The 11,716-nt window shown below is 54.6% G+C and overlaps 2 protein-coding genes across 2 annotated transcripts; both read left to right on the top strand.

The window, feature by feature from the left end:
* Positions 1 to 1,125: 1,125 nt before the first annotated feature.
* Positions 1,126 to 7,601, top strand: LOC128751267 (uncharacterized). Its single transcript, XM_053852173.1, has 4 exons — positions 1,126 to 1,207; positions 2,190 to 2,651; positions 2,841 to 3,239; positions 3,663 to 7,601. The coding sequence occupies exons 2-4, from the start codon at positions 2,208 to 2,210 to the stop codon at positions 7,542 to 7,544; spliced, it is 4,725 nt and encodes a 1,574-aa protein (XP_053708148.1). The 5' UTR covers positions 1,126 to 1,207; positions 2,190 to 2,207; the 3' UTR covers positions 7,545 to 7,601.
* Positions 7,602 to 8,075: 474 nt separating this feature from the next.
* On the top strand, positions 8,076 to 11,513 carry LOC128751352 (uncharacterized). The gene is made up of 4 exons (XM_053852320.1): positions 8,076 to 8,084; positions 8,510 to 8,616; positions 8,823 to 10,425; positions 11,130 to 11,513. The coding sequence occupies exons 1-4, from the start codon at positions 8,076 to 8,078 to the stop codon at positions 11,511 to 11,513; spliced, it is 2,103 nt and encodes a 700-aa protein (XP_053708295.1).
* The last annotated feature ends 203 nt before the right edge of the window (positions 11,514 to 11,716 follow it).

The raw sequence follows: 11,716 nt of genomic DNA, 5'->3' as shown, positions 1-11,716 counted from the left end.
GTGAAAGTGCACCACGCCTGCTCACCCACCCTTACTCAGACATGCGTGGTGCAGTGGTCAGTACCTGGCTCTGCCTGGAGGCTCGTCTGGGGAGGTCCAGTCTGTCAGACTTCATCGTCTCACGCTGTCTGTGTGTGGGTGGGAGTCTTTATCCTACTGTGTGGGCATGGACACACACTTGTCTCTCTATAATTGTGGGGACCTCTCTGGGCCATCACCCTTTCCCCAGCCTCTCCCCCTAAACACATGGCTGACCTGAACCAGGGCTCCAGGACCAGAATGGAACCCAGTTAGTTTGAAGGTTGAAATTGAGGCTTAACCTTGTGGGGACCGAGCCAACAGCCCTCTCTTAGCCAACTGTCCTCACAAGAACAATGAACCAACACTCACACACACACTCAGTGAGCAGATGTCGGAGCAACACAGTGAAGAAAGACAGACTGTTGAACATGAAACCTGCTCTGTTGACAGTTCACATTGCTTCAACAGTCTTCAACTGGCAAACCCACGTCCCAGCGACCACATCCGCACTTGACTCAGGTCATGTGATCCACGCTCAGATGCCACTGTGCTCCGTTGCTCCGACCCATGTGACTGGTGCTCAGCTCCACCGTTCAGCCTGAATCATAATCTGCTTGAACAACTTGTTCTTTTCTCTCTCTTGGTTCTACTTTTCAGCAGAGTCAGAGCTGCATGATGCGGTGCTTCCTACAGAGCAGAGGGGGCTCAAAGGTCATCAGTTCAAGGACATGGCAGGCAAACAGATGGCCTGTTCAGGGCGCCCCCTGCCACTGGCCCTGGGTAGATGGGATGGGGAGGAAATGGGAGCAAATGCTGAGCAATGCTCCCATGTCAGACTGGACTCATGCTTCTGGATCAGCAGCGGGGTTGGCGGTGATGAGCTCACGGATGCTGCAGTGACGCCGCCACCCTGTGACCGCGCTGCCCGGGGGTCACAACCCAAACACAGCCGACAAAATGGTGCTTCACCTTCTCTTCGAAGAATCAGAAGAAAACACTCCATCACGTGAAAATGGAGAGTGAGCGAGAGAGAGAGTGCGGTAAAGCAAATGCGCTAAATTGGTTGATTGGAGTCACAGGCAGAATATTAGTGAGCGAGCCAGGCTCGCCTGCTGTGGCTCCTCCTGACCAGTGCGCTGCTGCGTCCGTCCGACTGAACCGAGCTCATAGCTGCTTCCACACCCAGGTAAAAATCTTCTGTTTGTTGCGCGGCTTCAGGGCAGGTCAGATCCCCAAACTCTTGCTTGTTTTGTCGCTGAGGAATGTTTCTGTCGCTGCGTCAGAAATGTGGCGGCACCGGGACGTAGCGCGATGCCTTTGATCTCATATCGGACGACCATCACGTGCGATCTGGTTAAATGCTCCGAGTGGCGCTCTGATTTCCTCCCACTGTCTGAGACGCGTGAACTTGTCGGTGAGTGTGTGGTGGCTGTGGGCCCGGAGTAGCTGGGACAGACTGACTACCTCATCAATTTCAAGTCTCAGAAGTCATATGCTCTGTGACTCACTTCCCCAAAGAGCAGGGGCCAGGAGACAGTCGTAACAGTCGTCGTAGCGGCGAGCGTTAGCATTCATTCTGCAGATTCAAACCCTGCTGCTTCAGGGGCCGCGTCACTCACGTTCATGTCATTACTGGACAAAGAGACCAGTGTGAAAGCCAGCGCAAGCATTTGATCCCAGCTGAAGCAATTGCTGTAATCGAGTAGAAATATCGGCGCCGATGATGAAGAGCACATGATGACGGGTGCGTGGTCGTGCTTCCTGTTACGGAGAAATTACTCTTTAATCACACTGTGGACCGGCAGAAGTGTCCTCACAAGAAGAGCTAAACACACACCATTAGGCAGCAGCTACAGATAACCTATCAGTTATTGCCAGAGATAAGAAGCTCTGACTGATAAGAAGCTTCTGGTTACTGGCTGTGTTCTGTCAACAGCCACGGATGTCAAGATGCCGTTTCTCTGCTCACTGTGATACACTCCGGCTCGCTGCCCTCCAGATGCACTCCTCTTCAGTCCTCTCGTGTCTGAAAGGTGCTGGGTCAATAAAGCACAGTCGATTTGCTCAGGTGTCCTTCAGCCTCCTGTGTGATGGAGCTCGACCCCTGCAGTCAGATTCTCTGGGTATTCACCACCTTCCCTCTTCATTCTTGTGCTTTCTCCCCTGAGGTTCCTCCTATTGCCAGGATGACGCTCCTCGACTACCCCGTTCCAGACCTGGACGTGACTGTGGAGGAGGTGAGCCGTGTGCTGCAGCTCATCCTCCATCCTGACCTGTACGCTGAGTTCAAGAGCAGCCTGCAGCAGCAGAGGGAGGTCCTCCAGGGAGCCCAGCAGAAGGTGGTGGCTGGCGCTGCTGGCCAGGAGAACTGGGTGACCCAGCAGTTCAAGAGAAGCCTGCTGGCCTGCCCGGACCCACTGCTGACCTCCACCGCCCTGCCAGTGGTGCTCCTGCCATCCAAGGCCGAGGCCTGCACCCAGCTGGCCAGAGCTGCGGCTCTTCTGTGGGCGGCGGCTCGACTGTACGGTGAGCCCACCCTGTTGGAGGGCGACGCACTGATGGAGCACACACAACAATCCGAGGTCTTTGCCTCGTGCCGGATCCCGGGCAGGTTCCAAGATCAGATCCAGGTGAGGGAAGTACTGTACTGTAGCTCAATATGAGGAGGAACTTCCAGTGTGTGGCTACAAAGGTCAGATGTCTGAGTATAACCCCAGACCCCGGACTTTAGCCCGAGCCTCTTGGTTTTACTGGCCCCTGACCTGAGCCCAGACTCCCTCACATCTCCCGAGTCAAGCCAGTTTCCTCTTCATGTTCAGGTCTACCCAGGCAGCCTCCACGCCATCGTCACCTGCGGCGGCGGCGTGTTTCCCATCGACATACTGTGCTCCAACGACGGTGGACCGACGTCGGCACGGCCATTCGCAGACATCCACAACCAGCTGCTGCAAGTGCTGGACCAGCCCGGCGCCGGGAAGCAGGAGAATCCAGCCTGCATCTGTAGTCTCTCTGCCATGGAGCGCCGGTCCTGGGCTGCCATCAGGGAGAGGATGGTGGAGCAAGGCGGGGCGGCGGCAGCGGCCCTGCAACTCATGGAGAGTGCCGTCCTGACGCTGTGTCTGGAGGATGGGGACGCTCCCACTGAACTGGCCGACACACTCAACGTGGTGAGGCTGGGACGAGGAGGAGGCACTTCCTGTCTGCGATACTATGACAAGGTACAGTACCTCACCATGTCCTGTCAGCAGCATGCGAAAGGTAGATCACATGGTCCTTGTCAAGAGTCATGGAGTTTTTAAAGGGTGACTCGTAGTCTTCAACAAGTATTTTTATTAGCTTTACGTTCCTTCGAAGACAGTTTGAACGTCTGTGACGTTTTCATGTACTCATTAGCAGAATTCACTCCGGTCCATGAATTGCTTCAGTCATCCAGCTGAAACAATGAGTGCCCTGTGGGTCTGTGAAACAGAAAGTGTTCTAGCGTGGGCCTCATTTTCAATCCCATCTTTGAGGAGGGGGAGGTGTTTATGTGCAGCAGACACCACAGAAAGAAAAGTACAGAGTCAGAATGAAAGTGAAAGCAAAAGAAAATGTGACTCAAAGTGAGCGTGACGGGTGGTTTCTCTCTGCTCTGCTGCCAGGTGGTGAACCTGGTGGTCTTCAAGGACAGCACAGCCGGGATGGTGTTTGAGCACTGTGCTGTGGATGGGATGGTGGCCGGCCTGGTCAGCGAGCGCTTGTATCAGCTGTCGGAGACCCTTGACCTCGCCTCCATCTGCGCTGAGGGAGAAAGAGCCAACGCCTCCGTCGCAGGCTTTCCTCCCACACGTCTGAAATACACCCTGCAGGGGATGGATGTTCCCAAGCCAATCCAAAATCTCAAAGCAACAAATCCAGTCCTTGCGTTTGACCTGCCATCGTTCCCCGATGTCTTCTCCACTCTCCGGGGCCACAGAGGCCTTTATGATGCTTGGATCAACTTCTCCTTGCAACTGTCTCTCAAACAAACTCTGGGTGAATCTGCCAACCAGCACATCCTCGTCACCCCGACACATATGCGCCACTACAAGCACGGCCGCTGTGACCCCACATACTCACTGAGTCGGCCATGTCGCCAGCTGGTCAGCGTCTTGGCCTCGGGAATCTCCCCGGACAACACCATCAAATACACGGACGACCTGCTGCACATGTTTCACTCTGCGTTTCTGGAGCACAAAAACCTCATCAAACGCACCAAATGCGGTCATGGAGTTGGTCCCCACCTTGCTGCCCTGCGCCGAGCTCTGCCGCCCGGTAATCCCCTGAAGAAGTTTCTGGACCCATTTGGATGCCCCTCTGTGTATTTGACCGGAACAGACCTGGTGGACGGTGTTGAATCTGGAGTCGGGAACGTGTATGCTTCAGATCAGCTGGCTGTGACCTACCTGGGGAAAACCGACAGAGTCCGAGTCGTGCTCAATGCCAAGGGCAGCTTTGCTCTGGTGCTGGGCAAGCTCCAAGAAGCTCTACAGTTGAACCTAAAGCTCGTCATGCTTCTGGCTGTCAGGTACGCCATCGTCTGTCAGATGGGGGCGCTGGACTGTGTTCTCAAAAGGAGTCATAAAGAGGTGGCATTTGGCGAGCTCAATCACTGCGCTAACAATCACAAGCGAGCACCTCAGTCTACCACAGACAGGAGCTCCGCATACACCCTGCTGATCCACGGCGGCGCCGGAGAGGAGACGTTGCTGAACCCACATGTGGTTGGGGTTGTTGAGTTCGCTTTGCAAACGGCGCTGTCTCTGGGGTCTGAGGTTCTGGAGCACAGTGGCAGCAGCCTGGACGCGGTGCAGAGGTCAGTGGAAGCTCTGGAAGACTGCTTCCTCTTCAACGCCGGCAAAGGATCAGTCTTCAACAAGGAAGGCAAAAACGAAATGGAAGCCGCCATCGTGGACGGCACCACGTCCAGGTGCGGGTCCGTGGCTTGCGTCACGAGCGTGAAGAACCCAGTGAGAGCTGCCAGATGTGTCATGGAGAAGAGCTCCCACTCGCTGATTGTAGGAGACGGTGCGGAAGAGTTTCTGCAGGGGGCGAAGCCCAACGACAAGCCGGTGGGACCGGACTACTTCTACACCGATATCCGCCACAAACAGCTGATGGCAAAGCTCAGCGAGGTGAAGAACCCCAGGAACAATCACCCTCAAACTGTTGGAGCCGTGGCAGTAGACCACTGTCTGGGGCTGGCAGCGGCGTCATCCACCGGTGGGCTTGTGGGGAAGCTGAGGGGGCGGGTCGGTGACACGGCAGTGGTTGGGGCCGGGATATACGCCGACGACAAGCTCGCCATCGCCTGCTCAGGAGACGGAGACGTCTTCCTGAGGTACACGGTTGCCCATAAGATCGCCAGCCTCTACCATCACAAGGGCTACCGTCTGAAGGAGGCCTGCAGAGAGGTGGTCAGGGAAACCCTGAAAGGGGTCTGTGCAGGAATCATCGCTGTGGACCTCAAAGGTGAAGCCGTGATCGAAACTAACGCTGCGGTGATGTTTGTGGCCTCAAGAGTGGATGGGGCTTCGCATGTAGAAGTTCTGAAGCCTGCAAGGAGCTTCTCCAACGTGATCTGGGAGACAGATGAACATGTGGCCTTCCTTGACCCAAAACCCTGGATACCAGGATCCAGCATTTTGACTCGAAAAGCTCTGAGTGGGCCCAGCAGCATCTTCCACACCCCTCCAGCTGAATTTGTACTTTTGCTGAAGGAGGCCAAAACTGTGGCGAAGCTTCTCTGTAAAACCCTGGAAGTCCAGCGCTGCGCTTTAGTTTGCAACCCGAAGCGCGACCAGCAGGCCCAGATGAAGCTCATTCCTCTTCATGGTCTGGGCAAGAAGTGGCAACCCCATCTTTCCAGCCAAAAAGAATTTCATCCATACAATCCAGGCTACTGCACCTCCAAAAACGGCCCCCGTTGGGACGATGAAGCTCTGAGCCGGGTTCAAGCCCAAATTCGAAGTGGCCTTCCAACACCCAACGCACCACCCTGCTTTGATTTCTTCGGAGATCCGTCTGACAGCAACCTATTCAGCCGCATTGTGAGAGGGGAGGAGCCTCAGTGGCGAGTGTGGGAGGACGCGCAGCACGTGGCCTTCCTGACACCCTTCCCAAACACTCCTGGGAAAACCGTCGTGGTCCCGCGTAAACCCCTGGCCAGTGACGTCTTCGCACTTGAGGACGCCGATTACCAAGCTCTCATTTTGGCCACGTACAAAGTGGCCAGACTACTAGAGAGTGGTCTGGGGGCCACAGGCGTGGCTCTGATCTTTGAGGGTCTGGAGATCAACTACGCCCACGCCAAGCTGATTCCACTGCTCCTTGCACCCAGTGGAAGCAACGTTGCTGAGAAGCAGTTGGAGTGCTTCAAGACTTACCCTGGATTTGTGTCATCACTGGACGGACCACCAGCGGAGCCAGAGAGCCTGGAGAAGATCCACTCTCAAATCACAGAGTGCCGCCCTCCGTCCTCGTGGGGAGACCCCCCCTCCCACTCCACCGTGGCCATCAAGAGCCAGTGGTACCGAAACCTGTTCCAGATTCAAAACACACTCTTCCACAGCACGGTGGAGTTCTTCCACGGTTCATGCCGCTTCTCCTACGCGCTCACTCCTCTGACCACCGACACCATCTCCTCACCCATGGGCCTGGGGTCCGACTCGGAGCCCGTGTCTGTCAACCTGCTGGGTCAGGACATCTACCTTGCGGACTCCATGCAATTCATCCTGGAGTATTTCCTGCGCTTCCAGGAGAACCTGCAGGGCACCTACTACATCTCTCCCAGTTTTCGAGGGGAGGACCCAGACGCCACGCACCTGAACCAGTTCTATCACGTGGAGTGTGAGCTGCTGGGCGACATGGATGATGCCATCTCCACTGCAGAGAGCTACCTGGCTCACCTGACCAAGGCCATGTTGCAGAAACACTCTGACATCATACTGAAGACGGCTGGGACTCTGGAGCATGTGAGCGCCTTGTTGGCCAAGCTGGATGGGAGACGTCCTCTGCCCCGGGTCCCTCTAGATCAGGCCATTCCCATGATGCCCTCTGCTGACTGTGTGGAGTGGGTACAGGAGGGGCAGCCGATGTTCGGCAGGAAGCTCACACGCAAGGGGGAACGTGTCCTGATCCAGAAATACGGCGGAGCAGTGTGGCTGACCGAGATGGACCACCTGGGCGTGCCGTTCTACCAGGCCTACGTGGCGGGTACTGGGCACAACAAAGCCAAGGCTGCTGACCTTCTGCTGGGTCTGGGGGAGACGCTGGGTCTCGGGGAGCGTCACTCCACCCCTGAGATGGTGCAGGAGGCTCTGCGACATCACGCAGTTCCTGAACAGTCGTACAAGTGGTACATCGACATGCGGCGGGTGAAGCCACTGCTGACCAGCGGCTGGGGCATGGGAACAGAGCGCTATCTGTGCTGGCTGCTGCAGCACAGTGACGTCAGAGATATGCACATCATTCCAAGAATGAAAGGAGCTAAATACATGCCCTGACACAAATCCTGAAAAGAATCCTCACCTTCCCAGTGTCTTTGGTGTATTTTTATTTGGTTGGCCAATCTCCTGAGTGAGGGGAAGTCTTCTCTGTGAACGTGATTATTCTGATTTGACATCTGAAATAAAGGTTGTTGACCTCAGATGTATTGTGGCCATTTACTGTTCATTTGTAACATTCAACATGACCCAGAGGAGTCTTCCACGGACTCGGCATGTGTTTTGGTTCATCTGAGGAGCATTAAACATCAATAACATCAAGGCAGCAGCTGAATAAAAATGTCATTGTATTTATGCAACACATGGTTATGTGGATTGTGAACAGCCTGCAGTGTCCAACATGGACACCACCCTTCATCTGACATGAGCAGGATTCGACTTTTGGTTGAGGTCCAGATCTGAGGGTCAGCAGTTAAAGTAAATGTACGAGCTGCAAACAAGAGCTGAGTGAAAAACACATTTTATGCAGCGTGATACTGGAGTCCACCTCGAGGGGCACCAGCGCCGCTGGATGAGACACAAAACCTCCGGATGTACAACGTGAGTGTTTGTGTCCGGTTTCCTCTGACCCCGGCTGCTGGGCTCTTCCTCTGTCTCAACTCTCAAGTCATGGAGTTTTTAAAGGGTGACTCGTAGTCTTCAACTTAGTATTTTTATTAGCTTTACGTTCCTTTGAACACAGTTTGAACGTCTGTGACGTTTTCATGTACTCATTAGCAGAATTCACTCCGGTCCATGAATTGCTTCAGTCATCCAGCTGAAACAATGAGTGCCCTGTGGGTCTGTGCAACAGAAAGTGTTCTAGCGTGGGCCTCATTTTCAATCCCATCTTTGAGGAGGGGGAGGTGTTTATGTGCAGCAGACACCACAGAAAGAAAAGTACAGAGTCAGAATGAAAGTGAAAGCAAAAGAAAATGTGACTCAAAGTGAGCGTGACGGGTGGTTTCTCTCTGCTCTGCTGCCAGGTGGTGAACCTGGTGGTCTTCAAGGACAGCACAGCCGGGATGGTGTTTGAGCACTGTGCTGTGGATGGGATGGTGGCCGGCCTGGTCAGCGAGCGCTTGTATCAGCTGTCGGAGACCCTTGACCTCGCCTCCATCTGCGCTGAGGGAGAAAGAGCCAACGCCTCCGTCGCAGGCTTTCCTCCCACACGTCTGAAATACACCCTGCAGGGGATGGATGTTCCCAAGCCAATCCAAAATCTCAAAGCAACAAATCCAGTCCTGCGTTTGACCTGCCATCGTTCCCCGATGTCTTCTCCACTCTCCGGGGCCACAGAGGCCTTTATGATGCTTGGATCAACTTCTCCTTGCAACTGTCTCTCAAACAAACTCTGGGTGAATCCGCCAACCAGCACATCCTCGTCACCCCGACACATATGCGCCACTACAAGCACGGCCGCTGTGACCCCACATACTCACTGAGTCGGCCATGTCGCCAGCTGGTCAGCGTCTTGGCCTCGGGAATCTCCCCGGACAACACCATCAAATACACGGACGACCTGCTGCACATGTTTCACTCTGCGTTTCTGGAGCACAAAAACCTCATCAAATGCACCAAATGCGGTCATGGAGTTGGTCCCCACCCCGCTGCCCTGCGCCGAGCTCTGCCGCCCGGTAATCCCCTGAAGAAGTTTCTGGACCCATTTGGATGCCCCTCTGTGTATTTGACCGGAACAGACCTGGTGGACGGTGTTGAATCTGGAGTCGGGAACGTGTATGCTTCAGATCAGCTGGCTGTGACCTACCTGGGGAAAACCGACAGAGTCCGAGTCGTGCTCAATGCCAAGGGCAGCTTTGCTCTGGTGCTGGGCAAGCTCCAAGAAGCTCTACAGTTGAACCTAAAGCTCGTCATGCTTCTGGCTGTCAGGTACGCCATCGTCTGTCAGATGGGGGCGCTGGACTGTGTTCTCAAAAGGAGTCATAAAGAGGTGGCATTTGGCGAGCTCAATCACTGCGCTAACAATCACAAGCGAGCACCTCAGTCTACCACAGACAGGAGCTCCGACTACACCCTGCTGATCCACGGCGGCGCCGGAGAGGAGACATTGCTGAACCCACATGTGGTTGGGGTTGTTGAGTTCGCTTTGCAAACGGCGCTGTCTCTGGGGTCTGAGGTTCTGGAGCACAGTGGCAGCAGCCTGGATGCGGTGCAGAGGTCAGTGGAAGCTCTGGAAGACTGCTTCCTCTTCAACGCCGTCAAAGGATCAGTCTTCAACAAGGAAGGCAAAAACGAATTGGAAGCCGCCATCGTGGACGGCACCACGTCCAGGTGCGGGTCTGTGACTTCCGTCACGAGCGTGAAGAACCCAGTGAGAGCTGCCAGATGTGTCATGGAGAAGAGCTCCCACTCGCTGATCGTAGGAGATGGTGCGGAAGAGTTTCTGCAGGGGGCGGAGCCCAACGACAAGCCGGTGGGACCGGACTACTTCTACACCGATATCTGCCACAAACAGCTGATGGCAAAGCTCAGTGAGGTGAAGAACCCCAGGAACAATTACCCTCAAACTGTTGGAGCTGTGGCAGTAGACCACTGTCTGGGGCTGGCAGCGGCGTCATCCACCGGTGGGCTTGTGGGAAAGCTGAGGGGACGGGTCGGTGACACGGCAGTGGTTGGGGCCGGGATACATGCCGACGACAAGCTCACCATCGACTGCTCAGGAGACGGAGAAGTCTTCCTGAGGCACACGGTTGCCCATAAGATCGCCAGCCTCTACCATCACAAGGGCTACCGTCTGAGGGAGGCCTGCAGAGAGGTGGTGGGGGACACCCTGAAAGGGGTCTGTGCAGGAATCATCGCTGTGGACCTCAAAGGTGAAGCTGTGATCGAAACTAACGCTGCGGAGATGTTTGTGGCCTCAAGAGTGGATGGGGCTTCGCATGTAGAAGTTCTGAAGCCTGCAAGGAGCTTCTCCAACATGATCTGGGAGACAGATGAACATCAGAATCAGAATCAGAATCAGAATCAAATTTATTGCCATGGTCAGTGGGGAGCCCACTGACTAGGAAAGTGCCTTGGAATAAAGTGCAACATGTGGCCTTCCTTGACCCAAAACCCTGGATACCTGGATCCAGCATTTTGACTCGAAAAGCTCTGAGTGGGCCCAGTAGCATCTTCCACACCCCTCCAGCTGAATTTGTACTTTTTTTTTTGTACTGAAAGAGGAAAAAACTGTGCCGAAGCTTCTCTGTAAAACCCTGGAAGTCCAGCGCTGCGATTTAGTTTGCAACCTGAAGCGCGACCAGCAGGCCCAGATGAAGCCCATTCCTCTTCATGGTCTGGGCAAGAAGTGGCAACCCCATCTTTCCAGCCAAAAAGAATTTCATCCATACAATCCAGGCTACTGCACCTCCAAAAACAGCCCCCGTTGAGACGATGAAGCTCTGAGCCGTGTTCAAGCCCAAGTTCGAAGTGGCCTTCCAACACCCAACGCTCCGTCATGCTCTGATTTCTTCGGAGATCCGTCTGACGGCAACCTATTCAGCCGTATTGTGAGGGGAGGAGCCTCAGTGGCGAGTGTAGGAGGACACGCAGCTGATTCCGCTGCTTTCTGCACCCAGTGGAAGCAACGTTGCTGAGGAGTAGATGGAGTGCTTAAAGACTTACCCTGAATATGTGTCATCACTGGGCGGACCACCAGCGGAGCCAGAGAGCCTGGAGAAGATCCACTCTCAAATCACAGAGTGCCGCCCTCCGTCCTCGTGGGGAGACCTTCTGCTGGGTCTGGTGGAGACACTGGGTCTCGGGGAGCATCACTCCATCCCTGAGATGGTGCAGGAGGCTCTGCGGCATCATGCAGTTCCTGAACAGTCGTACAAGTGGTACATCGACATGCGGCGGGTGAAGCCACTGCTGACCAGTGGCTGGGGCATGGGAACAGAGCGCTATCTGTGCTGGCTGCTGCAGCACAGCGACGTCAGAGATATGCACATCATTCCAAGAATGAAAGGAATTAAATACATGCACTGACACAAACGCTGAAAAGAATCCTCACCTTCCCAGTGTCCTTGGTGTATTTTTATTTGGTTGGCCAATCTCCTGAGTGAGGGGAAGTCTTCTCTGTGAACGTGATTATTCTGATGTGACATCTGAAATAAAAGTTGTTGACGTCAGATGTATCGTGGCCATTTACTGTTCATTTGTAACATTCAACATGACCCAGTGGAGGCTTC

This window comes from Synchiropus splendidus, chromosome 19, assembly GCF_027744825.2.
Source record: "Synchiropus splendidus isolate RoL2022-P1 chromosome 19, RoL_Sspl_1.0, whole genome shotgun sequence".
Lineage (NCBI taxonomy): Eukaryota > Metazoa > Chordata > Actinopteri > Syngnathiformes > Callionymidae > Synchiropus > Synchiropus splendidus.
This window is presented reverse-complemented; position numbering and strand designations above follow the sequence as displayed.

What these genes read in the sequence shown, in the direction of transcription:
- LOC128751352 (XM_053852320.1), top strand. An exon ending in AGCGAGCGCTTGTATCAGCT is followed by an intron (nt 8,617 to 8,822) that starts GTCGGAGACCCT and finishes CCGGGGCCACAG; the next exon opens with AGGCCTTTATGATGCTTGGA. An exon ending in GAGTGGATGGGGCTTCGCAT is followed by an intron (nt 10,426 to 11,129) that starts GTAGAAGTTCTG and finishes GCTGAGGAGTAG; the next exon opens with ATGGAGTGCTTAAAGACTTA.
- LOC128751267 (XM_053852173.1), top strand. Translation starts at nt 2,208, where the DNA reads ATGACGCTCCTCGACTACCCCGTTCCAGACCTGGACGTGACTGTGGAG. An exon ending in GGTTCCAAGATCAGATCCAG is followed by an intron (nt 2,652 to 2,840) that starts GTGAGGGAAGTA and finishes CTTCATGTTCAG; the next exon opens with GTCTACCCAGGCAGCCTCCA. An exon ending in GTCTGCGATACTATGACAAG is followed by an intron (nt 3,240 to 3,662) that starts GTACAGTACCTC and finishes CTCTGCTGCCAG; the next exon opens with GTGGTGAACCTGGTGGTCTT.